General features: G+C 50.1%; 1 protein-coding gene across 1 annotated transcript; it reads right to left on the reverse strand.

The window, feature by feature from the left end:
• Positions 1–1,043: 1,043 nt before the first annotated feature.
• On the reverse strand, positions 1,044–24,237 carry SDC4 (syndecan 4). The gene is made up of 5 exons (XM_525337.8): positions 24,074–24,237; positions 11,532–11,670; positions 8,772–8,818; positions 6,118–6,316; positions 1,044–3,165 (listed from the first exon to the last, which is right to left on the reverse strand). Exons 1-5 carry the CDS (start codon positions 24,131–24,133, stop codon positions 3,014–3,016), a joined length of 597 nt encoding a protein of 198 aa, XP_525337.2. The 5' UTR covers positions 24,134–24,237; the 3' UTR covers positions 1,044–3,013.
• Between the last annotated feature and the right edge of the window lie 547 nt (positions 24,238–24,784).

Genomic DNA, 24,784 nt, shown 5'->3' on the forward strand with positions numbered 1-24,784 from the left:
GACTCACTGGTTCAGAGGGGGTTTGTGGGGGCATGAACAGCCCCCAGTGAGGGAGCCTTGGGTGATATAAACCCCTTGATAGGCAGTGCAGTTGTTAGCACTCTAGAGCCCGACTGCCGGGGTTCAAATCTCACCTCTACAACTGGTAAGCTGTGTAGCTTTGAGCAAGGTATTTAACCTCTTAGATGCAGTTTCCCTATCTGTCAAATGGGGTTACTAATAGCACCTACTCTGTGGAGATGTGACAATTAAATGGGATCTGATATAAAGCCCTAAGAATGGGTTCCTGGCCACATGGTGTGTATGGGAGGGTTTGCTCCAACTACCACCAATTCCTGTTTGCGTCCTTTCCCCAACCCCAGCAAAGTACTGGGCAACATGGTGCCAAAGGAAGATCACCAATGTCCAAGGACCTGAAATTAAGGTTCGACTCTCCAGACACACTAGGGGCAGGTTGCCCTCTTGGTAACAAGGATCTTACCCACCTCACAGGGTTGTTACAGTGGTCAAGAAAGATGGCCCATGCTATTTCCGGAGACTGCCAGCCAGCCTGGGTGCAGCAGTGGCCTGAGTGAAGCAGGCGGAGACAGTGGTGCGGAGAGCCCACATCTAGATGGGTGCCTGCCGCTCAGCAGCTCTCTTGTTGCCATGCAGGCTGACAGTTGCCAATTTTTTTATTTCTTTTTCCCAAGAAAAGTGAGAAATCTGGATTTTTATGAGAAACCTCCTGATTTCTATGGATGGCAACTGACGCAAAGATTTTTGTGTTTGCTATTTAAACACAGTGCCACCTAAACAAAACCTTGAAGTAGGGGTGATACGCTGCATAGGCCATCAGGGTGCATGTTCTGAAGTCTTCCCTCTTCTCTAGGCCCCTTCCTGCCTTCTTACATCTCTGCCCCCACCCTCTGCCCACCCCCGGCATGTCTGGCACCCCGTAGGGGATTTGGTCCGGGGAGTTTCTTCATGCTCCACTGAGATCAAGGGGATACAGAGCCCAAAAAGGGTGACTTGTTATGAACGAAAATGACAGAGGCAAGCAGTTTAGAAAGTACCAGGTTTTATTATCTTTTTATCAAAAAAAATCAGTAACAGACAACAGTGTGAGAGGTGCCTACAGAGGAGGTGCTCACTCCAACACAGCCCAAGGGGAAGGGCACTGGGGGCAGAAGAGGACCCAGCCAGCTGGGACCCTGGGTTGCAGTGGTGACGGGAGCTAATGGCCACTGGTGCAGCAAGGGAGGGTGGTTCCCCTCACCGCAGTCACTGGGGTCAGGAGGAGACAGGACCTGCCCAGGCTAAGCCACCAGGCCTCCCCTCTCAGGAGAGGGAGGGTCCCAGACAACAGGCCCCAGCTGGGGCCTCATCAGCCCTCCCCCATTCCCCCTCCTCCTACCCAGGGAGACAAGGGTCGTCCCAGCACAGCTGAGGCTGTGACTCGTTAAGCCAATTTAGTTCTCTAGAATAGTGCTGTCCAACAGATGGACATGCTCTCTGCTGTCAGTACAGTAGCCATGAACCACATACAGTGACGCCTCTAGAAACGTGGTTAGTGCAACTGAGGAAGGAATTTTTAATCTTATGTGATTTTAATTGGCTTAACTTTAAACAGCCGCATGTGGTTACTGTATTGGATAGCACAGCCCTAGAGCCTGAAGAAAGCAAACCAAAGAACACCAGCTGGGTCCCAAACAGAAGGCAGAAAGGGTAGAACCATCCACCTCAACTATTCCAGCCCCATCAGAAGGCACTAGGAACAGGGCAAGAGAAAAAGGCAAAAACCCACCCAGCCACATGAAAATTCACTCACTCAACCACCCAGCAACATCAAACTGGAAACACCACACTATTTCCTGAAAAAAATATATTTATCTATTTTTCTAGAACCAAGGAAGAATAATAATATATTATAAGAACACAGACACAAATATCCCACCATCCCCGTCATTATATTTTGGGATCTGCTAAAAAAAAAACTATGTTTCGGCAAAAGCTATTTTATAAGAGGAAGCGGCTTCAGAAAGGGCCAAGGCCATGAGGAGCGGGGTTTAAAGTATAAAAAAAAAACTGGGGAAGGGGTTTAATGAAAGAGAACAAAGAGAGAAGAGGGGAAGGGAGGCCCTATCTAAAGCTATAAATAGTAAAAAAAAAAAAAAAAAAAATTAATAAAAATCATCTCTCCGGCTCTTCTCTCATTTTCAAGAAACAAACAAAAACAAAAACCATTAAATACAAACTTAGCAGGTGCTGTGGAAATGTGCGAGAGAATGAAGACACCTCGGCACCTCCACACTCTTGCCCAGGCAGAGATATACACTCTGCACAAAGGAATGAACAGTTAAAAAAACGAACAAACACTAAAAATAGATTTACAAATATTCTATAAATCCATTTCAGCATAAACTCTCAGCTCTTTTCCCCATCCTCCCCCCCAAATAAAAAAGGTTGATTTCCAAAAGTCACTTGAAAGAGCCTAGAATGGCCCCAAGGTATATACCACAGAGACTCCCGTAGTGTGATCACAAGTACCCATTTACAGAAACATCTCAAGGTGCAGGTGGTTCTAGTTCCTTCCCCCATTTCCTGGCAGAGAGACCGGCTGTGAAAGGAAGGGAGGAAGGCCACTGGGGGAGGACCTCCAGCCAGGACTCCACACAACATCCGTTAGCCCCCTGGCTTCAGAGGAGCTCTGGATGAGGCATGGTCAGTATGGGCTTGAGGGCGGACCTAGATTCTTAACTGGAAGTTTAAGAAGTGATCCAATCCCAGGCTTGCCTTCAGAAAGGCCAAGTTGAATCCATTTTTCTGCCAGGGCAACTGAGGCCCAAAGCTCAAGAAGAACCTGGCAGAACAGTAGAAGACAATGTCTCTTCTGAACACTTCAAAGGTAATCAGAGCTGGAGATACTGACAAGTCAGTATTAGGTTGACCTCACCCTACCCTAATGTCCACCCTTCAAAATCCCCTGGCTTCCCTCCCCGCTAAAATCCAAGCCCGTGCCCACAAGCAAGCTTCACGCGTAGAACTCATTGGTGGGGGCTTTCTTGTAGATGGGTTTCTTGCCCAGGTCATAGCTGCCTTCATCCTTCTTCTTCATACGGTACATGAGCAGTAGGATCAGGAAGACGGCAAAGAGGATGCCCACGATGCCACCCACAATCAGAGCTGGAGAGGAGGAGAGAGAAGAGGCGGGGGTGAGAGCTCCTCATCAGGACCTAAGGATGAACCCCTCTTTCCCCCACTGTCAGTTCTCTTACAACCAGACATCCTCACCATCACCACTGGCTGTGCCAGGCAAGCTGATTTCTTATTTAAGTTGACCTCATGACCCCAGTTATAAGAAGTGGGTCGTTGGCATTTTAAGTCACTGAAGACCACAGGGCTAGTGGTAAGGCCACTCCTTTTTTTTTTTTTGAGACGAAGTCTCACTCTGTTGCCCAAGCTGGAGTGCAGTGGCGTGATCTCGGCTCACTGCAACCTCCACCTCCCGGGTTCAAGCAATTCTCCTGCCTCAGCCTCCTGAGTAGCTGGGACTACAGGCACGTGCCACCATGCCCGGCTAATTTTTGTATTTTTAGTAGAGATGGGGTTTCACTATGTTGGCCAGGCTGGTCTTGAACTCCTGACGTTGCCCACCTCGGCCTCCCAAAGTGCTGGGATTACAGGCGTGAGCCACCGCACTCGGCCAAGGCCACTACTTTAACCCACATCTGCCTGAATCTAAAGCCTAGGCTCTTTCCAAACACCAAGCGGACTCCCCTGCAACAGTCTAGCACTAACTGAACCAGGAACAGGAGAAAACAGTAGGCTATGGAAATCCCTGTAGACATATTTATCCTGCAGTCCTTAGCACAGGGCACTCTCTAGCTCTCCCTGTGTGCATATTTACCTATACAGCCTACACTTCATAGACAGGTATGTACATTCAAAGTGCACACATGCAGAACATACTAATTCCAAACTCTTATGTTACAATTACATATAGAACTCAGTAGCTAAGGCCTGGTTTCCACTCCTACCTCTCCTACTTCCTGGCTGTGTGATTTGGGGCAAGTTTCCTTCATCTCCCTACTGCAAAATGGGAATAGCCATACCTTTCTCATACATGTCCTAAGGATTAAATAAATTAATCCACTCAAAGTGCTTAGAACAATGCCTAGTGCATAGCATATTCTCAAGATTCATTAACTGTAAGGGTTTAAGGTTTATATCTGTGTCCCGAACCCCCTGAATCAGGTGTGCACAACAGGAGGTGCTTAATAAATGACACTTTCAGGCTCTGAGAGGAGAACCTGCCTAGTGTCTGGCAGAGATGGGCTTCTAACGGTGAGTGGGTCTGGCCTGTCCACTCTGCCAGGTGGCCTGAATGACTCATTCCTGTTTGCTAGGGGCAGGGATGCTTCATAGAATCCCTTCTGTGGCAGATTGAGTCCCCTAATTCGGTCTTACTTGGGCTAAGAAGATTAATTTTCCATCCCTGCACACACTACAAATCTATGTACACAATGGGGACAGAGTGGCACAGAGGAGTCAAGCAAGGTTCTTTCTTGGGTAAAATCCTATGAAAAAGCAACAAAAAAGTACCCCCAGGAGGTGCCAGAGAAAGCACATGGAATATCAGGCATCAACCCCATTCTTGTCTCTATCACCTTTCCCTCTGATGACCCCAGTTCCTCCACGAGTTCCTGGGTCTGCACTGGGATGCCCCACAGGGTCAAGTTTCAAGCACAGGCTCAGAAGCTGACTGTGGTCCTCAGTCCAAATGCCAGGTCTGCCACTTCCAGCTTTGTGACTTCGGATAAGTTCTTTAGACTAAGTTTTGTGTTGTACGGACTCAATGAGGGGCACAGGAATCATACAGCATACAGCAAGCATTTAATAAGGCTCCTGGGTGCTGATTAAAGCTTCTGGAATGGGGGATTCCACCACACCAGCTAACAATATAACTTTTCACATGAGGCTCTTAGGCTTGTATAATTCTCAAATGGAAGATTAAAGAAATAACCTGGCTTCAGTTCTTTTCTTACTATGTGGCCCAAAGCCTGGGCCTCAGTCTCCCCATGTATAAGAAGCAGGTGCTTGGATTAATCAATGGTTTTCAAATTTTTCTTTAGAAGCAATAGCACCTTTAGTTAATTAGAGCAAAACCTTATGCAAATCCAAAGTCTTATGCAAATCTTTTTACTTCTGAAAGAAAAGTAAAAAGAACTTTGGCTCAGATACCAGGAAGCCAGGGTCAGGTCTGAGGTGGGCCCAGTCACCAGGGGCTGTGCTCCCAGGAACCCTCTTTACAAGAGGCAGGTGAGACCTTCCATCTGTCCTGGATGAAGTCAGCTCTGTCCCTATAGCTCAAGCCTCCTTGGAGCTGCTGGCCCTGTTGATTCCCAGGAGACAGGAGTTACCCAGCATGGGCCCAGGGTGCCCACTTGCCAGGCCGGTTCATCCAGGCTGGCCCTTGGCCATGACCTTGGGGAGTTCCCTCCATCCCTCTTGTCAACACCTGGGACAAAGCATTCCTCACCATGCACATTCCAGTAAAGAGCTCTCAACTGAGGCCAAATCGGAATAGCCCTTTACAGTGTGCAAAGTTATTTCATATTTTATTTTTCATGGACTCATTATATCAACCCCAGAAGGTATCACTGTACCCATTTTACAGATAAGGAAACCGAGGCTCATCAAGTTCAAAAGCTTCTCAGCCAAGGTCACAAGGCTGCCAAGTGATAGAGTAGGGGGAGGGGAAGCTAACCCAATTTGAAGGAGCCTCCAGACTTACAAGGGAAATTAACTTTTAATGATTAACTCCCAGATGCCAAACTTATACAGTGAAAGTCCTTTGCAAAATAAATGAGAAGGACTTAAGGCAAAAGAATGACTCAATGCCTATTTTCCAGAAGCCTTTGATAGGCGCTTTTTCCTCTCCCTCCACCAGGCTGCACAGTCAGAGCCACCCCATAAGGAAGGTGTAGTCTTTCAATGTTCTAGGGCAACCTGAATGGGCAAAAGGAAGGGGCACCAAGGAGCCTCATGGCTGGAGGCATCCCTGCCTGCAGGTGCTCTCCCCCGCTGAGCCCCATTCCACCTTCAAGGCATCTTATAAGCAGCATGGGGACTTACCTGCCAGGACCTCCGTTCTCTCAAAGATGTTGCTGCCCTGCACAGTGCTGGACATTGACACTTTGTTGGACACATCCTCACTCTCTTCAATGGGTGAGATTCTCTTGGGGATAACCTCATTCTCCTCCAGTTTCTTGGGTTCGGTGGGGACTTGGCTCCCAGACCCTGCCCTCTCAGGGATGTGGTTATCTAGAGGCACCTGGATGGGCGGAAAGGAGAAGAAACACTCAGCGTATTTTGGAAGAGACTCAGGGCAGGGGACAGGGACATTCAGCCAGGCAGAGAATCTGGTTCTGCCATATTCAGCTGAACCATATGGTCCTGGAGCAGGAATTGGCAACACCGTCTCCACAATTATGCTGCCAAAATCCTTATCCCCAACTTTTTTAGTATATCTGTCCCAAATGAAAAATGAATGCACCCAAGGGAACAGGGAAGCAGGTGCTCTCCTGCACTGCTGGCCACTGGTTATTCTAGAGCAACCACTCTGGAAGCAATTTGGCAAAACCTTAGACATCGCTTGCCCTTTAAGGTGGCAGTTTTGCCCTGGAAACTCTATTGTAAGGAGCTCTTCAGAGACTACGTGTAAAAGATGCTTGCTGCAGCTCCTCTGCCTATGAAGTAGCCATTCTTTTATTCCTTTACTGTCTTAATAAACTTGCTTTCACTTTACTCTATGGACTCACCCTGAATCCTACCTTGTGCAAGATCCAAGAACTCTCTCCCTTGGGGTCTGGATCGGGACCCCTTTCTGGTAACATCTTTCTGGAGAACCACAGAAGGGATGAGATGGAGGAGACCCCTGAATCAAAGGAAATGGACTGCAGCACTGATTGGAGGACTTTGGATATCACCTTTTGTCAGAACTAAGAGTTATGAATGGCCCTCACCATACTGGCCCTTTCTGACTGAACCCCTCTCTACCATGGATACAAGAGGCCCTAATAGTTAAGCAGGAATATCATCACCCTATTCAGCATGAAGAAGTTACAGAAGATGGATCTCTGTCCCTCTGCAACCCTTAGGATTAAGGGTTTTCTTACAAAAGGGAGAGGGAAAATGTCAGGTGTTTGAACCAGAGTGCCTACATCTTGAACAGGGGCTGGGTAAAATAAGGCTGAGACCTGCTGGGCCGCATTCCCAGTAAGTTAAGCATCCTATGTAACAGAATGAGATAGGAGGTCTGCACAAGATACAGGTCATAAAGACCTTACTGATAAAACAGGTTGCAATAAAGAAGCTTGCCAAAAACCACCAAAACAGGATGGCAATGAAACTGTTGGTCTCACTGCTCATTATATGCTAATTATACTACATTAGCATGCTAACAGACACTCCCATCAGTGCCATGGCAATTTACAAATGCCCTGGCAAAGTCAGGAAGTTACTCTATATGGTCTAAAAAGGGGAGGACCCCCTAGTTCTGGTAATTGCCCAGCCCTTTGTTGGAAAACTCATGAATAATCTACCCCTTGCTTAACATATAATCAAGAAATAACCATAAAAATGGGCAACCAGCAGCCAATGCCACTGCTCTACCTATGGAGTAGCCATTCTTTTATTCCTTTACTTTCTTAATAAACTTGTTATCGCTTTGCAAAAATAAAAAAGATGTTTGCTGCAGTGTTATAATTTTAAAATGTTAACAAATTATAAGCCATTTTTCCGTCAATAAAGGGAATCAGGTAAACTATTACGCAGCCTATAAAAATGACAAGAGCATTAAATTATGCAGGGAAATACTCATGACCAGTCTAAGTGAAAAACGCAGTTCATAGAATTATATATATACTTCTTTTTTTTTTTTTTGAGAGGGAGTCTCTGTCGCCCAGGCTGGGGTGCAATGGTGCAATCTCTGCCCACTGCAATCTCTGCCTCTCAGGTTCAAGCGATCCTCCTACCTCAGCCTCCCAATCAAGTAGCTGGGACTACAGGCGCACGCCACCGTGCCAGGCTAATTTTTTGTATTTTTAGTAGAGATAGGGTTTCACCATGTTGGCCAGGCTGGTCTCGAACTCCTGACCTCAGGTGATCTGCCCGTCTTAGCCTCCCAAAGTGCTGGGATTACAGGCATCAGCCACTGCGCCCGGCCTATATATATACTTTTCTATCAATGCTAGGAAATAGCTATAAATGTAGAGAAAAGGAGTTGGTGTTGACGGTGACTATCCCTGCAGGGAGGATGGCCTACCAGCAACCTACAAAATGAGCCTGGGGCCAGATTTGTTTGTTTGTTTGTTTGTTTTAACACAGTCTGGCTCTGTCACCCAGGCTGGAGTGCACTGGCACAATCTTGGCTCACTGCAACCTCTGCCTCCTGGACTTAAGCCATTCTCCCACCTCAGCCTCTCAAGTAGCTGGGACTACAGGCACATGCCACCACACCTGGCTAATTTTTGTATTTTATGTAGAGACAGGTTTCATCATGTTGCCCAGGCTGGTCTTGAACTCCTGACCTCAAGCCTCCCAAAGTGCTGGGATTACAGGCCTGAGCCACCATGCCCACCCCAGGGCCAGATTTTTAAAAAGCCTTCCCGCATAGTGGGGTAAGACCCCTCACTTATTCTGCCTATGGGGGCTGTATTTTCTGCCTCTCCCAATAGGTCTGCTATAGAGGAGCAAAGTGGAAGAGGCAGAAGCATGTAGCTACTTACCAAGGGATGGATAACTTCAGGGCCGATCATGGAGTCTTCCAAGTCATCTGTAAGGTCAGAATAGCTGTGTGAGTGAGGTCCATTACCCCAGAAAAATGACCCCTTCAGCCAGGACCGGTGGGAGCTCCACCTTACAACCAGCTTCCAAATGCTCAATGTCCAGCAAGCGAGCTTCCCCACCCCTACTTCAGTCATCTCATCTGTAAAATGGGGCTCCTCAGACCCACCCCCTGGCTCTTTCACAGGAATGTGTGAGCTGGCAGCTGGGCAGAGGCTTCATCAGCTCTAAACCCTTGCTCTGCAAAGTGTGGATCCAAAAACCAATAGCAACACCTGAGAGCTGGTTAGAAATGTAGAATTTCAAGGCCAGGCGCAGTGGCTCACGCCTGTAATCCCAGCATTTTGGGAGGCCAAGGCGGGCAGATCACTTGAGGTCAGGAGATCGAGACCAGCCTGGCCAACATAGTGAAACCCCGTCTCTGCTGAAAATACAAAAATTATCCACGGGTGATGGCACGCGCCTGTAATCCCAGCTACTTGGGAGGCTGAGGCAGGAGAATCACTTGAACCCGGTTGGCAGAGGTTGCAGTGGGCCAAGATGGTGCCACTGCACTCCAGCCTGGGCGACAGAACAAGACTCCGTCTCAAAAAAATAAATAAATAAATTCCCTCCATACGTATTCCTAAATACATTTTTCCCAATAATGGGCTCGTAACAATATATCATTAACACCTTTCCATTACAATGCTTAAAGAGTTACATTATTATTTTAATTACTTCTATTCACTGAATTTCATTTATTTTCAATAGTCTCTTACTGTTGAATGTTTAAAATGTTCTTATCTAAAAATATTGTCATGATCAGAAAACATTAAAGCTAATATTTCACTTATTTAAAAAGAGTAAAAATAATTCATTGGTTAAAAAGAAAAAGAAGAAGAAATGTAGAATTTCAGGGCTGACTGAATCAAAATCTACTTTTTTTTTTTGAGACAGAGTCTCTCTCTGTCGCCTGGGCTGGAGTACCGTGGTGCCATCTCGGCTCACTGCAACCTCTGCCTCCTGGGTTCAAGCGATTCTCCTGCCTCAGCCCCCCGAGTAGCTGGGACTACAGGGGTGCGCCATGACACCCAGCTGATTTTTGTATTTTTAGTAGAGATGGGGTTTCACCATGTTGGTTGGCCAGGATGGTCTCAATCTCTTGACCTTGTGATCCGCCTGCCTTGACCTCCCAAAGTGCTTCACTTACAGGTGTAAGCCACCGCGCCCGGCCAAAATCTACATTTTAACAAGATCCCCAGGGAATTAACTTTTGAGAAAGAAAACTCTAACTGCAATATTAAAACATTTCCTGGGCGACTATGTGAGATGACGGATATATTAATTAACTCCACTGTAGTAACGTTTTTAGTATCTATATGTATCCCATAATATCATGTTGTATGCATATAATGAAATTTATTTTTTTTTTTTTTATTTTTTTTCAAGACAGAGTCTTGCTCTGTCACCAGGCTGGAGTACAATGGCGCGATCTCAGCTCACTGCAACCTCTGCCTCCCGGGTTCAAGCAATTCTCCTGCCTCAGCCTCCCAAGTAGCTGGGATTACAAGCACTCGACACCACACCTGGCTAATTTTTGTATTTTTAGTAGAGACGGGGTTTCACCATGTTGGCCAGGCTGGTCTCAAACTCCTGACCTCGTGATCTGCCTGCCTTGGCCTCCCAAAGTGCTGGGATTACAGGCATGAGCCACCGTGCCCGGCCATAAAATTTATTTTTTTTTTAAACCAAACACACACGTACTGAGTGCTTGGTAGGTGCCAAAAGCTTTAAGTCAGTTCAGTCCCCACAACACTGATGTACTATCTTTATTATTCCCATTTTACAGATTAGAAAACTGAAGCTCAGTTCACACAGGATGGAGGCTTGAACTCAGGACCATGTGACTCCAAAGCTAAAACTTGCAAAGCTAAAACTTGCAATCATTAACACCTCTCTGCACATAGGAGGGACACTTATTAGCTGTCTGGCCTAGAGGCCTTGGGCCCTTCACCCGCCCCCACCCCCACTGAAGCAGGGACTTGTTCTTGGTTTCCCAACTACATCTCTGCCCACTCATGCCCCCTCCCACCCCATCCCCACTTCTAAGCTGCTACTTTTCCTTTTTTGTTTTGAGACAGGGTCTCACTCTGTCACCCAGGCTGGAGTGCAGTAGCATGATCTTGGCTCACTGCAGCCCCAACCTCCTAGGCTCAAGGGATCGTCCCACCTCAGCCTCCCAAGTAGCTGGGTCTCCTACAGGTGCACGCCACCACATCCAGCTAATTTTTGTGTTTTTGTAGAGACAAGTTCTCACCATGTGGCCCAGGCTGGAACTTTTCCTTTCAAAAAAAGGAAAACACTCTATGGGTCCTCCTTCCCCACTCCCACCCTGTCCTGCCACCCATCCTACCCTCACCCCACCCCCACCATGCCCTGCAGAAAAGAGAAGAGCCTATGAGGACAGGTTCAGGCTGGAGCTCAGAAAACCCAGAGCTACCAATGACTTCAAAGCAGCAAACAGCTTGTCCCCAGGGGCTCTCAGGGATGGAATAGGTTAATCCATTACTTTTGTTTCCCCTTTTTTTGAGAAGGAAGAAGGGCACTCTAGGAAAAGTCCCACAAAAATCCAAGTCTCAAGGCATGGTCACCCTCCTGGCTGGTGAAGCCACCACTCCCTCCAGCTTTGTGCCTACGCCTGCCCACCACACCTTCCGTACCCAGATCTCCAGAGCCAGACAGCTCAAAGTCATCAGATTCCTGCCCGGGCCCCACTACATCCTCATCGTCTGGTAGGGCTCCGGAGAAGTATCGGCCTTCTAGGAGGTCCTGGGGGTCAATGACCTCAGTCTCTCGGATCTAAGATAAAGAAAGGAGACACATCAGCCAACATCCCCAGTGCTCCATGACAGCTGATGCCCAAAAGCTAGTGAAGTGGGCATTCAGAAACTAGAAAGAGACCAGGCCAGGGCCTGGAGACCTGCATCCTGGATCCCACTCTACCTCTAACTCACCGCGTGTCCTTAGGCAAGTCTCTTGCCCATTCTGGGCAAATAAAAATAGTACATGAGGCTGGGCACAGTGGCTCACACCTGTAATCCCAACACTTTGGGAGGCAGAGGCAGGCAGATCACCTGAGGTCAGGAGTTCAAGACCAGCCTGGCCAACATGGTGAAACCCCATCTCTACTAAAAATACAAAAATCAGCTGGGCGTGGTGGCTTACGCCTGTAGTCCCAGCTACTCGGGAGGCTGAGACAGGAGAATTGCTTGAACCCGGGAGGCGGAGGTTGCAATAAGCCAGGATCACGCCATTGCACTCTAGCCTGAGCTACAGAGTGGGACCCCCATCTCAAAAAAAATAAAAACAGTAAATGAGGTAATAATCAAATTATTAATATGGCTAGATATCCTTTACCAAGCACTTGCTGTGTGCCGGGCTCTGTTTTAATAACTCTGGAGGCATGTTATTCACTTATTTTTATAGCCGAGGGAGTCATTTTCCTTTGGTGACACAGCTGGCAGATGGAAGAGCGAGGATTGCATACGCAGGGCTGCCTGACTTCAGAGCCAGGAGTCTCCATGCACAGGGCCCTGGGATGCTACACTCCAGGGCTCTGTGATGCAGTGGCAGCTGATTCACACAGGACAGGGAGTGGGCTGCTGGTTCTGGTCTTGCCCAGTCCAGGATACTTTTCCCAGCTGAGTCAGTCTGGGCCGGGACAGACAGGGCTGCCTCACGCACACCCTAAGACAGCCTCAAGTCAGGGCGCTGCCCAGACCCGATGACTCAGGAGTGCACTCCTGGATTCAGTCTTGCCTTACAAACATCTCCCACAGATCTACTCTGCTGCCAGCACCATGCAGACACTGAGAGGCACAATCCTACCCTCACAGACCATCCACTCCAGGACCCATAATCATCACTCAGCCACTACCCTGTGGAGACACAGCTGATCAGGACAGAGTCTCAGGTCCACTCCCACCAAACCGCTTGCCAAAAGAAAGTGTCAAAGGTCCCGGGCAGCCCTACAGTACATCAGTTACCCTGCTCCCATCCTGTAGCTCCACGGAGTGGGAACAATGTACCCTCAAGAGCACAGGAAACATTTGGATGCCCATCACCCTTCCTCCAGCTTCTGGGCTCAGGCTTCTGTTTGCCCAGAGAACAGCAGCTCTGAGCAAAGTTCATTATTCTACTAATTAATTCAAACATTAAAGTGCCTAGTATTTGCCAGGAGAGTTGGGGTTTTTCATTAAGTTCAATACACCATGCCCCTCCCGCTGAAAGACATTCCCATCTTCTCCAGACGCCATAACTGCAGGAGCTGGGGGTCTGCTTAGAATCACAGAATGCCAGGACCCAAGGAGCTCCTGTCCTCCCGTTTCACACAACTTGAATCTGAGCCTGGAACAGGGCAGGGACTTGCCCAAGGTCACACAGAGCGTTCGCTACATAACTCAGGATAGAAAGAGGTCAGGTCTCTGTTTCGGACACCCCAGGCAGTCCTTCACTCAGCTGAGACTGCCATTGACAAAGGAGGGTGTCTGAGAAGGAACATCTGTCCCTAAGATAAGGTTATTATCATTGCAGGAGAGGCCCAGGAAAGCTGCTTCAGAGCCACTCCTGTACTCTCCCCACTGGGCTTCTGGGGAGAGGCAGGTGGAACCTGACCCTCATGCCCCCTCTTCCACCCCCACAGAGGGAGAATGCTGGATTCTCGGAAGGGAGCGGGGTCAGGCCACAAGGAAGGCAGTGGCCAGGAATCACTCTCTCCCGGGGAGCGGGGAGAATGCTGAACGCTTGGCACCCGTGGGGGTGGAAAGCCAGAGAGGTTAAGTGCTGCTCAGAGATGACTTCATGACTCGGGAATCAGGAGCTGCCGGGCTGCTGGTGCTGGAATTCAAGCCCCCGCACATAGCCCGTGCCTGTGGCTTTGGTTTGGCAGAGCAGGAGGAAGGCTCCTCATGGCTGCCCAAGTGCCTATACCTAAGGGCAGGGTCCCTGTGCTCCTACCTCCATCTCCTGTGGCAAATCCCCCAAGAACCCAAGTGACAGGCCTTAACCAAGCACACAGCCTGTCTAGGTCCTTTTAATAGTCCCTTTTTGCAGAGATGGAAACAAGGGCTCAGAAAAGTAAAGTCACTTGTCCAAGGCCACACAAGCAGGAAGTAGCCACACTGGGCCAGAACCCAGGCTTCACTGACCTGGACATTTAACCACAAACACATAAACACATGCATGAACACATATGTACACGGGGTCACCAGCCTGCCCCAGGCTCCAAGGGAGCCCTGTTAAGTAGGGGGGTCAAATCCAGCCGGGAGAAAGAAAGAATGGTACACTTTGGCCAACTGTTGACCAGGTCAAAGTCCTCAACAGGGGCTGTAGTTCCATCAGGAGACTTGTCTCAGGCTGAGAGACCTTTTCCCACCCCTCACTGCCCCCAGGAGCCATGGAAGGTAGTTTATGCATCCAGCCTCTCTTTCAGTATGTGAAAGTGCTAAGAGGTATTTCAAAACAACCCATGGGATTAGCATGCCCACTGGCTGTTAGGAATTACCTCCGTTTTACATTAGAGAAATGAAGGCTATGAGCGAAAGTGGGGCGTGAAGATCTTGCAGCCAAGTCAGCAGCAAAACCAAGGCTGAAACCAAGATTTATTCCCAGTTCAGCCCTCTTTGCGGGCACCTGTTCATCCTTAACCCTTCATTTTTATACTCAGTTTCCAAAAAAGAAACTAGTCTAGTCTAAAGTCACCCCGGGGCTCTGTGGCACTGCTGGGATTCGATCCTATTCCAAAGCTCTGAAAAGATGGAGTCTTCAAAGGCTGCATTTAGATGAGCCCAGGATTTCCCTCCTACAGCAAGTCAAGGGGCTGGGAAGAAACTTCTTCCAGCTCCCAGTGGTGATAGGAGGACACAGGGAATTAAATCTCTCCTTGAGCTCTGGAAGCCCCCTCTCTGCCCTGTTTTGGTCCCTTCTCCACCCATGACCTCTGACAAGAGGGAAGGAAACTCCAAAGTGGACAAGAGCCATTTAGGACTAGGCCAGCAAGACGGGGCCAAGCCCCGTGGGATTGTGGGCAATCACTCTTTTTTGTGTAAAGGTTGGGAAGGCACCAACGGTCCTCCTCTCCTCCGCCCTCTTTTCAGATAAAGCCCATTGAGTCTGGGGTGACTTTGAAGAACCAGGCCACCCAGCAGCCAGGCCCAGCCCTGACCAGAGATGGACCCCGCCCTGCTCCTGGCTAAGAATGTGGTCTGTTCTCCTCAGCTCACCCCACCTTTGCCCAGGCATGTGTGTTCGTGTGTGTACATGCACAGGCACCCTCTCTGGGCTCTCAAGTCTCCTTGTATCTTTGTCCCTTTCATGAACACACAACAGAAATTACCAACTAAATAAGACAGTGGTGGCTAGGCACAGTGGCTTAATCCCAACATTTTGGGAGGCCAAGGTGGGAGGCTCACTTGAGCCCAAGAGTTTGAGATCAGCCTGGGCAACATGGTGAAACCCCATCTCTACAAAAATTAGCCAAATGTGGTTGTGCACGCCTGTGGTCCCAGCTACTCGGGAGGCTGAAGTGGGAGGATCACTTGAGCCCAGGAGTTCGAGGCTGCAGTGAGCTACGATCGTGCCACTGCACTCCAGCCTGGGTGACAGAGGAAGACCCTGTCTCCAAAACATAAAAAATAGGGCAATGGGCCTAGGTCCCACAGACTCTGCTGGCCCTGTGGCTGGTGGGGATCTGGGATTAGTGCCTGGGGGTTTAGAGATCCTACACTCTTCCCCAGACTGTTGGGGAGAAAGAAGGGAGGGGAAGTGCTCTTTTGTTCTACAGAAACTAACACCTGCCAACAGAAGGTATCTGATTTTATAACCTAGCAAACAGACAAGACAAGGGACTTTGCCAAGGTCATCCAAGCAGCTGGCAGCAGAGATGGACTTAGAACCTAGGTCTCCTGGCTCCCAGACTGGAATTACCTTCTCTCCCCTTCCAGGGTGTTGGCTGCCCCTAAGGGTCTCAGCAAATCCACAGGCAGCAGCTGTCATTACAGTTATACTCCCCATCTAGTCTTTTGGCTATAGGCATGAAGCTATGAAAAGGTCCTGTCCCAACCCTATCCCCAAATCCTATGGCTTCTATCACCCCAGGAAAAGCATGAGTGACTAAAAGGAGTATCCACTACATGCCAAGCACCATGCTGGGTACTTTGTTTATACAAGTTCATTTAAATGGCAAAATAGCCTTGCAAGGTGCTCTACCCATTTTGCAGATGAGAAAACTGAGGTTCAGCTGAGTCACTTATCCAACGTCATGCAACTAGAAAGCTAGAGCTGGCATTCAAATCCAGATCTTCCTCAAGAACACGTCCCAACCACAACTAGGCTTCTCACTGCCACCCACTCTTCACTTCTCTCCAGCCTAACCCGCCAGTCCACAACACACTGGCTGGACCAGGGCTCCAGGGCAACCCTGTCCCTGCCTAGGAGTAAACAAAGGTGAAAGTGATATCACTTAAACAAAGGAACAGAAACTTGGCTGGGGCACCAGAGAGGAGTTCAGGGTCAGGGCTTGGATAACTGTGAACTAATGAGAGCCTCCCCACACCTGGCTCCTCCCCAGGGGAGGTAGGGTCGGGGACACACTTGACCCTTCTTTCAGGAGGCAAGACCAGAAGGGTAATAACTGGGCAAGCCAAATTTAGTGGGGAGAGGGGATGGTGAGTACCTGGGGCTCCAACACCTGGACCCACCAGAACGATTTCTGGCAGGAGACCCCCAGCAGCGTACACTACTCGTAACTGTTCTTCCCCACCCCACCCACTTCTTAAGGGCCAGACATTCCCCAGAATGGCTAAAACCGGGGGCCCACAACTGTGACTCTACCACCCAGAGTGGTTGTGCATCAAGGCAGATTCACAAGTGTGAGTTCTGCCACTTCCTAACTATATGAGCTTGGGAGTTTATTTCATCTCTGAAATCCTCAGTTTCTTCTTTTGTGACCAGGGCTGGTAGCACCTTGCAGGGTGATGAGGATTAAGAGGAATGCATTTGTGTGTGCAAGGGACCCAGCACGTGATCAATGAATAGTGGCTGTGATTAACCCCCACCTGCCTTCCTCCTGGCCAGTGGGATTAGTGCTCAAAGGATCAGAGGCCTGGGAAAACTTGCAGAGGCAGTTCTGTTGCTGGAAGGAAGGTAGCCTGGGGACAGGGAGATGGTGCTTTGTAAACTGTAAAGGAATATAACCTATAATGGGTTATCATTTTGCTTCTGAGCCCAGAGACTTTTCAACAACCAATCAGGTCCCTTCAGACTGTGAAAAAAAGATGCAGAGATAGTCAGAGACCTGCCCAAGACACAGCTTTGACCACCTGTCCTAAGCAGACAGAGGTAAAGACCATTTTTATTTTCCCCGAAGGTGCAAATGACAGTGACCAGAAACACCTGAAATTCTACTTGGGGACCTGGGTCCCCAGGGACAAAATAAATAAATAAAAATCTAGAAGGTAAAAAGAAACTACACACCAATCCATGGTCTGGTGCTCTGGTGCCTGAATGGTTAAACCAGGTCTGGGGGTGGGGGTGGAGTGAGGGTTCAAATGTCGCCTTCAAGGTCGGGTTACTCTGAACACAATCACTCAGGAGAGAGCCAGGCCTGGCACTGCCCGCAACCAGCTTTTCACCAAGCCCCAGGGCAGCCCATTCCCACAGCAAGAACTCCAGGATCCTAGGGTGCCAGCTAGAAATGGGGGAAGGGTTCAGGAGCCTCTGGATGTCTCCCTGCCAGGAGCTGACCCAGCACCCTTGTTACTAACTCCCTGGATGATCGTGGACAATTCCCTTCTCTGAGCCTCAGTTTTCCAATCTGTAAAAGACAGGTCTCAAAGAGACAAGCCTCCCTCTGTCCCAGCCCAGTAACCAAGCTGGGCATTGCTCCGATTACCGGTGGAGACAGCCAGGAGGGGGCTGGCTCCCTCAGGGCCTCAGAGACAGAGGTGCATTGAAGCTGGAGCTTGTAATCTAGGCAGCAGATCCGAAATCCCTGCTGGATATGAGGGCTAGGGAGGCTCTCGGGATGTAAACAAACCTCCTGTGTTCTCAGAGCAGAGTAGAGAGCCCACGCTGCAGCCTTATCTCGGCTGATTAGATCAGCCCTGGGTGCTGGCTTCCTGCCTCTTCCCAGCCTCCCTCACCGCCCCCCAAGGAAGCCATCCTCCAGACCAGGTCAGTCTGTCCCACAGACGGCTCCGGCAGGGCTTCTCCAAGGCAAGGAGTATCCCCACTCTGGGTAGCCGGGCCAGCCATGTGCCACATCTGCCCCCACGCCCAGAGGCTAGAGTGACACCGCCAGTCCCCGCAGTCCTGGCCACTGACTGCTGGGCTTCACCAAGTCACTGTTTCCACACATACCAGCCTCTCCCTGCCTCCCCTTTCCATTACCCCAGGTGTCACCTGACCAGCAGCCTCTTCTACTGTGCCAGAGAAAACTGGAGCAGCCGAGCTCCCTGGCCTGGAAGACGGGGGAGGGGTGAGATGCAGCCTGAAGGGGTGGGGGCCGCTGAATAGGAAGGTCTGGGCTGAAGGTGGGGGTTGGGGGAAGCAGGAGGCAAGAACAAGGCTGGGAAGTGGGGGAGGGAGGAAGGATGGCTGTAGAAAGGTCAAAGCCAGAAAGAACTGCTGAGATCAGAGTGCCCTTTTGGGGAGTACTGCAGCCCTCTGAAAAGGATAAAAAGGTCTAAACCCCAATAACTGTAACTCTGAGTTTACATTTTCAAGATATGCACAGACACCACCTCCCCAAAGCCAAACTCTGGCCGGGTTAAGAACCCTTGTCTAGGTGCTAATAAAGCCAGAACTTTACAAGTTTGCCAAACAGCGATGATGACCTTTGAGTGCCACAGGTGTTTTATAGAGGACACTGGAGTTCACATCAACAAAGTGACATATTAACTGTGTGTGTCCCTGGGTGAGCAGCAGAGCTAGGACGGGGGCTGGAGTTTTCTGTACCCTCTTTTTCAGTCACCCAGCCTTCAGCAGATGGGACCAGAGAGGCCCCAGTGAGGTGCAAGAATGTGCCCAAGGTCACCACTGTGTTAGTTAATGACAAACCAGCCCAAGAAGTCAGGCTTATTCTTCTAAGGTTAAATGAGACCCCAACTGTTGACATATGTGTTCTCTCTCCTCCCTCTCTAGGGCACCATGCAGTGAAAGCATACGAGAAACTGGCTTTTCAGAACACTGTACCTTTTCTGTCCACCAACACCCCACCCCTCAAAGTGCTATTTGCAATCACTCAGCCTCCTTAAGGGTAGAAACTCTGCCCCTCCAGCACAGGAGGGTGACCCCAGGTCCTGGACAGTGTCCAGAGTGGTCCGGTACCCTTGGCAAACCCCCTGCCCCCTCTCCCTCCAGGCTGCAAACTGTTCAGCACGAGGCTCCAGCAAATCCCAGCAGGAGAGGTGGAGCTGCCCAGAACTGGTTCTTGTTTAAACATAAACCCATTCGATAATTAGCAAACAGCCCACTTCTAAGATAAACAAATAGGAGATTTGGACTCCAAAAGCCCCACCCTAGATTTCTCCCTTCCCACCTCCCAGCTGTGGGGGTAGATAAGGGGGATAAGGGGGTTGGAGAAAGCTTTCCAGGAGACCTGGGCTCAGAATCTTCAGAGATAGGACCCCCTGGCATGAAGGTGGCCTGGGCAAGGAAGGGAACTGTCACTAAGTAACACCTCCTCCCTACCAGGCATGGTACTAGGTGCCTTTATTTACAGCCCTGTCGTCTCCTTTAAGCTTCGCCACACCGGTATCATGATCTTCTTAACAGACCAGGAGGCTGGGGCTCAGAGGTGGAGTAGCATGACTGAATTCATGTAGCCAGTAAGAGGTGGACTTCGCACGTCTGGAGTTAGGTCTGTGTAACACCAAGCCAATGTTTCAATGCTCTCTGGCCAGCCCCAGGAAGCAAAGAGGGGTCCTCACAAACATCAGAAAATCCTGGAGTCACACCAAACCTGAACAGTACCAGCTTTTGCTCTATGAAAAAATGCAGGTCAGTTGCAGCCTCAGTTTTGCCTTAAAGAGGGAAAAAGTACTACCTGCTCTGCAGAGGTCGAAAGCCCAATTTTGAGGACTGGCTGCACAATGTACAATGTCAAAGTCTACATGCAGGCAAGGGGCTGTGAAAGTGCAGAACCTAGTACAAACATGTCCTGTATGTCCCCTCAAGGCCCCGGACACTGAAACAATGACTCCCAAAGGACGAGGTAAAACTCTGAGCTCATTCCAACACCCCCACCACAGAGCTGTCCTATTAGCCAAGAGTTTGAAAGGAAATGGGTGACTCAGGCAGGCTACACTAGCATGCAGTGACTCACAGCGCTCGGTCCAGCCCCTTACCCCAATTTTAAGCATTCATTTGGAAATCACACTCGCCTGTCCAGTCCGGGAGGTTGAAGGACAGCTAGGAGCCAACTTCTCCCAACAGGGAGCTGGGGCTGGGAGCCCAGCCTGGCTTCCCCAGCTCCTCATTCAGGCAGGCTCAGCACTCCAAGTCCTTGGAAAAGCCCTCTGTTTCTAGGAGCTGGGGATGGCAGGAGCTGAATGTCCCCGCCCCCCCCCCCCCAACTTCTCTTCTGAGACTGGGATTTGTTTAGACTCTTCACCAAGGAGGCCAGCAAAGGGCGCCTCCCCTCATCAATGGGCTCTCCGGGCAGGAAGGACCCTTAGAAGGCAATGGTCCAGCCTCCTTATTTTAGAGTTGGGGACACTGAGACCCAGAGACAGGGCATGTTTGCTCAAGGTCACCCAGCAACGCAGAAGTAGGACCTAAGGTATCTACCTTCAAACCCAGCAAATTTCCTCATCTGGAATATTCTGAGGACACTCAAACCAGACACCTTGCCCTATCAGAAGGACCTGGTTCTGACCTTAGCAAGCCACTGCATTGTTCCGAGCATCAATTTCCTGTAAAAATAGAGAAAATGGTACCTCACAGTACTGGGAGATATTCATACTAGCAGTAAATAACATTAATGAACTATTTAGAATAAAGTTACATGCACTAATTTATTCATTCATACAAGCATTTCCTGAGTACAAACTAGGGGACAGGTATTTCACAAAAACAAATAGAGCAGAGTTCCTGCCCTCGGTGTGTGGGGGGAGAGAGGGAGGGATTCAGAATTTGGTGGAGTACGTTAATTCCCTCAAGTTAATTCCTTCAAGAGAGAGACCTCTTTTGAATAGCAGGTACTTAAGTTATTAATCAAACTGAGAGATGGAAAGGACTCTGGAGGCTACCCTGTTCAAACCTTTCATTTTAAGGTGGGGGATGTCAGCCCAGTGGGGAAAGAGGCCTGCCCCCAACCTCATGGAACCCTCCAAATCATGGCCCAAATATTTTCCTGGGTGTTTGATAACTCCCTGGGCTCGAGAAGTCCCAAGAGCTCTCACTGTTCACTCAAGGGTCCTAGAAGCCCCTAGGCTTCCGCCCCCACCCCAACTACCATGTAATCAAGAAGAGGACGCTGTAGAAGACCAGAAATGTCCTTAAGCTAAAGTACACTTGATAGGTGGGGGACACTTCCCCACAACTGCCTGGGCCTGGGGCCAAGTCAGTAGGCTGTGCCCCTGGGTAGGAACACCTTTGGGTGGAGGGGACTCCCAAAACAAGGCTGCCTTTAATTGGCCTGAGAGGGAGTGGCAGGAAGGCAGATCAGGGAATGCTCCCAGCTGGACAGGAAGAACTGGTTTAGTATAGCAAGCCCAGCCAAACAGAGGAGAGGACAGCTGGGTACTGTGCCTGGGTTCCCTTCCAAAATATGGGGGTGGTAAGGGGAATGATGGAACAGTGGGGGGAACACCACCCACAATGGGAGGGCTACTAGTCAGAGATCCTGGGGTCCTGGATGCCCTCTACTAACCCAAAGTAGTACCATTTTACCTCTCACATTTGGAAAGTGGGCATAATAGAATCCCCATGTGATAGGTCTTTTTGTGAGGACAAAATGCACCAGATCTGTCATATAAAAAGTACTCTATCACTCCTAACTGCTATTAGCAAAGTCCTTCTCCCTGGGCCTCACTTTTCTCTACCTGCAAAAAGAAAAGGACACGCTGGTTCATCTCTTCAGTCCGAGCCAACTGTGACTATGTCTGATTTTTCCAACCACAACCTAGAAAAGAGGGAGGGGATAGGCCAAAGGGGAAGCCCTGTGCCCCAGTTACAGGCAGGAGGTCTGTGACATTAGCCAGGAAGGGGAGAGCTGAGGTCAGGATGAGACTTGACACCTATCTCAGGAAGCAGCTGCCCAGGGCTGATGTCTCCTGCAGCTGATGGGTCACCCAGGCAGGACTGACACAGTCCCCTTCCCCCAAACCACATCCTTCAGAATGCCCCCAGGACACAGCTGACTGCTCAGCACCCTGAAGCACCTGAAGGCTCAGCAGCCCCTGGGAGGAAACTGGCATGTGACTGGGCACACGGTGACCTCAGCAACCTCCTGGGTCCTTTCCTCTTTTTCCCTGTACTGCCTAGGTGGTATCCCTTCGGATGCTTCCCCAGTTGCTTGACCCGACACATCCTTCAGGGCCTAGTTTAGAGCACTGTGCTAGAGGCAGGAGGCTTGGGTCCTCAGCCACTAACATTTTAGGCAAGGTAGCCTTTGGTTTAGGTTAAGTCATCACCTCACTCTGGCCTTGTTTCCTTCCACCTCAGAATTCCTTTGCCTTCCAGCCTAAAATCTCAACCTATTCTAAACCCGTCTTTAGTTACCAACGATGGGACACTTGGAGTAGCACAAAGAGTAGAAGTTAAGCTAAAGCAGAAACTTGAAAGCCTGGCTGCCTAAATTTCAATCTGACTCACCCATTTATTGTGTATTAACTGTGTGACCCTGGGCAAGTTACTTAACCTCTCTAGCCTCAGGACCAGTTTAAGAACAGTACACAGTAAGATTGCTGTTGGAATTAAGCTCCTTGATATACCCATTAGAAAGTTATTAGAGCAATGTCTGGCCCCCCCACAAAGGCGCTCCATGTTTGCAATCATCATGGCATGCCTGGAATTGTGCTGGAAGTATTGCCTAGGGTCTCATTCATTCCTCAAGAAGAGCCTGCAGGCAGAATCAACCTTCCCCTAAGTAAATTCAGAGGAATAGGAGCCCCAAGGCTTTCAAAGAAATTAACATTAATGGTTAAACTGCAAGGACTCACTCGCTCTGAAAACTGGGGCTAAAGGGCACAAAGGGGGCACAAAGCTCAGGCTGTGGGGGACAGATTGCCTTCACCAGTAATTCCCATGCCCCCCAACTTCCCAGATGAGATTGCCCCCCTCCTCCTAAGCCGGCTGCGGGCATGGATAGAGCTTCTGCTGGCCCAGGGACAGCTATGACGGAGGCCAGTGGACAGTGAGAAGGAAAGGTTTCCCTGGGCTGATTGAGGCCTTCTCTCCCCGCCCACCCCCTTCACCTCACTCAAGGTGGATGCTTCAATTTTCTTATCTGCAATTGAGAAAAAATGAACACACTTCTTGCAGAAAGCAGAGGCTCAGCTCCTGGCTAAGTGTTGAGTCTAAACCATTCCTCTCCTCTGTCCTCGAAAAGAGCAGAGTCCCCAACTTTCTAGAAACCCTAACGCAGTAGCAGTCCCCTCTTGCCCCATTCCCTCAGACCCTTGGTGCAGTATTGGGAAGAGATTCAGAAGGGCAGGACTTTGCCCTAAGTCACAAGTCAATGACAGAGCTGGGGCCAGAACTGAGGTTAGGGCTCAGTTCTCCCTGGTGTGTGAAAGAGGGCCTCGCACAACCCTAAAACCCTCCCCCTTCCGAGTACACGCAGCCCCCCGATCCCCAGGGCCATCTCGGATCCTAAAGCTGTCTGCTCTGGGCGCCCCGAGAGCGAGGAGGGGATTCAGCGCTCCAAGCCTGCCCCAGGGTCACCAGGGAAGGGACGAGGGTGTGGGAGTTGAAGAGTTGACACCGGCTTAGTCACTAACGAGCCCGTAGCCCGCGGCGGGGCTGAGGCCCGGGGAGGCGGGAAGAGCAACAGGCGAGGGGCGCACGGCGCGTGAAGCCATCCCGGAGCTGGCCCGTGACCCCGGAGCAAACTTTCCAACAAAGTTTCCCGGGCCTCGGTGTCCGGTTAGGGGTGGCGTACCCCCTGATCTGCCCCCCCCATCCCACGCTCCGACGAACAAAGGAGGCACCGGCCTGCGCCCCCGCTTCGCCCCCAGCCTGGGAACCTCCAAGCACCCACCGACTCGGCGAGTCCGCCTACGAAGAGCAGCAGCAGCGCGAACAGACGGGCGGGGGCCATGGCACCGCGGACTGGAGAAGGCGCGCAGGCTGCGGCGAGTGGCCCCGGGCGGGCGCGCCACCCGTCTTATAGGCGGCCTACCGGCCCCGCCCCGGCCCGCCCCCGCCCCGCCGCCCGCACCCCGCCCGGAATTCCCCAGTGGAAGCGAGGCCTGCGGGGCACTGCGCCCGCCCGCGGAGTTGGAAACCCCAAGGGACCCGCCCTGCCCGAGCCCGCCGGCTCCTACTCAACCCCTAGTCCTACCCTCCGGGAGCTCCAACTCCCTTTATTTATTTGACCCACTGCCAGGCAGGTCCCCAGAGATCACTGCGGCTAACCCCATTTTATAGTTGGGGAAACTAAGGCCCAGGGACGGGAAGGACTTCCCTAGGGTGTTGAGTTTAGACCAGCCTTCAAACCGGGTGTGCTCCCCTCTGAAGACACAGAACTTCCCAAATGGGATGTGAACAGTGTTAAGACAGGGGACAGCAAACTATTCTGTAAAGGGCTAAATATTTTAGGTTTTGCGGGCCATACGATCCCTGTGGCAACTATTCAAACTCGAACGTCGTAGCTCAAAAGCAGCCATAAATACTAAAGGAATGAGCGCGGCTAGGTCCTAATAAAACATTATTTATAGACACCGACATTTGAATTTAATATAATTTTCAT

Source organism: Pan troglodytes, chromosome 21 (genome assembly GCF_028858775.2).
Source record: "Pan troglodytes isolate AG18354 chromosome 21, NHGRI_mPanTro3-v2.0_pri, whole genome shotgun sequence".
Lineage (NCBI taxonomy): Eukaryota > Metazoa > Chordata > Mammalia > Primates > Hominidae > Pan > Pan troglodytes.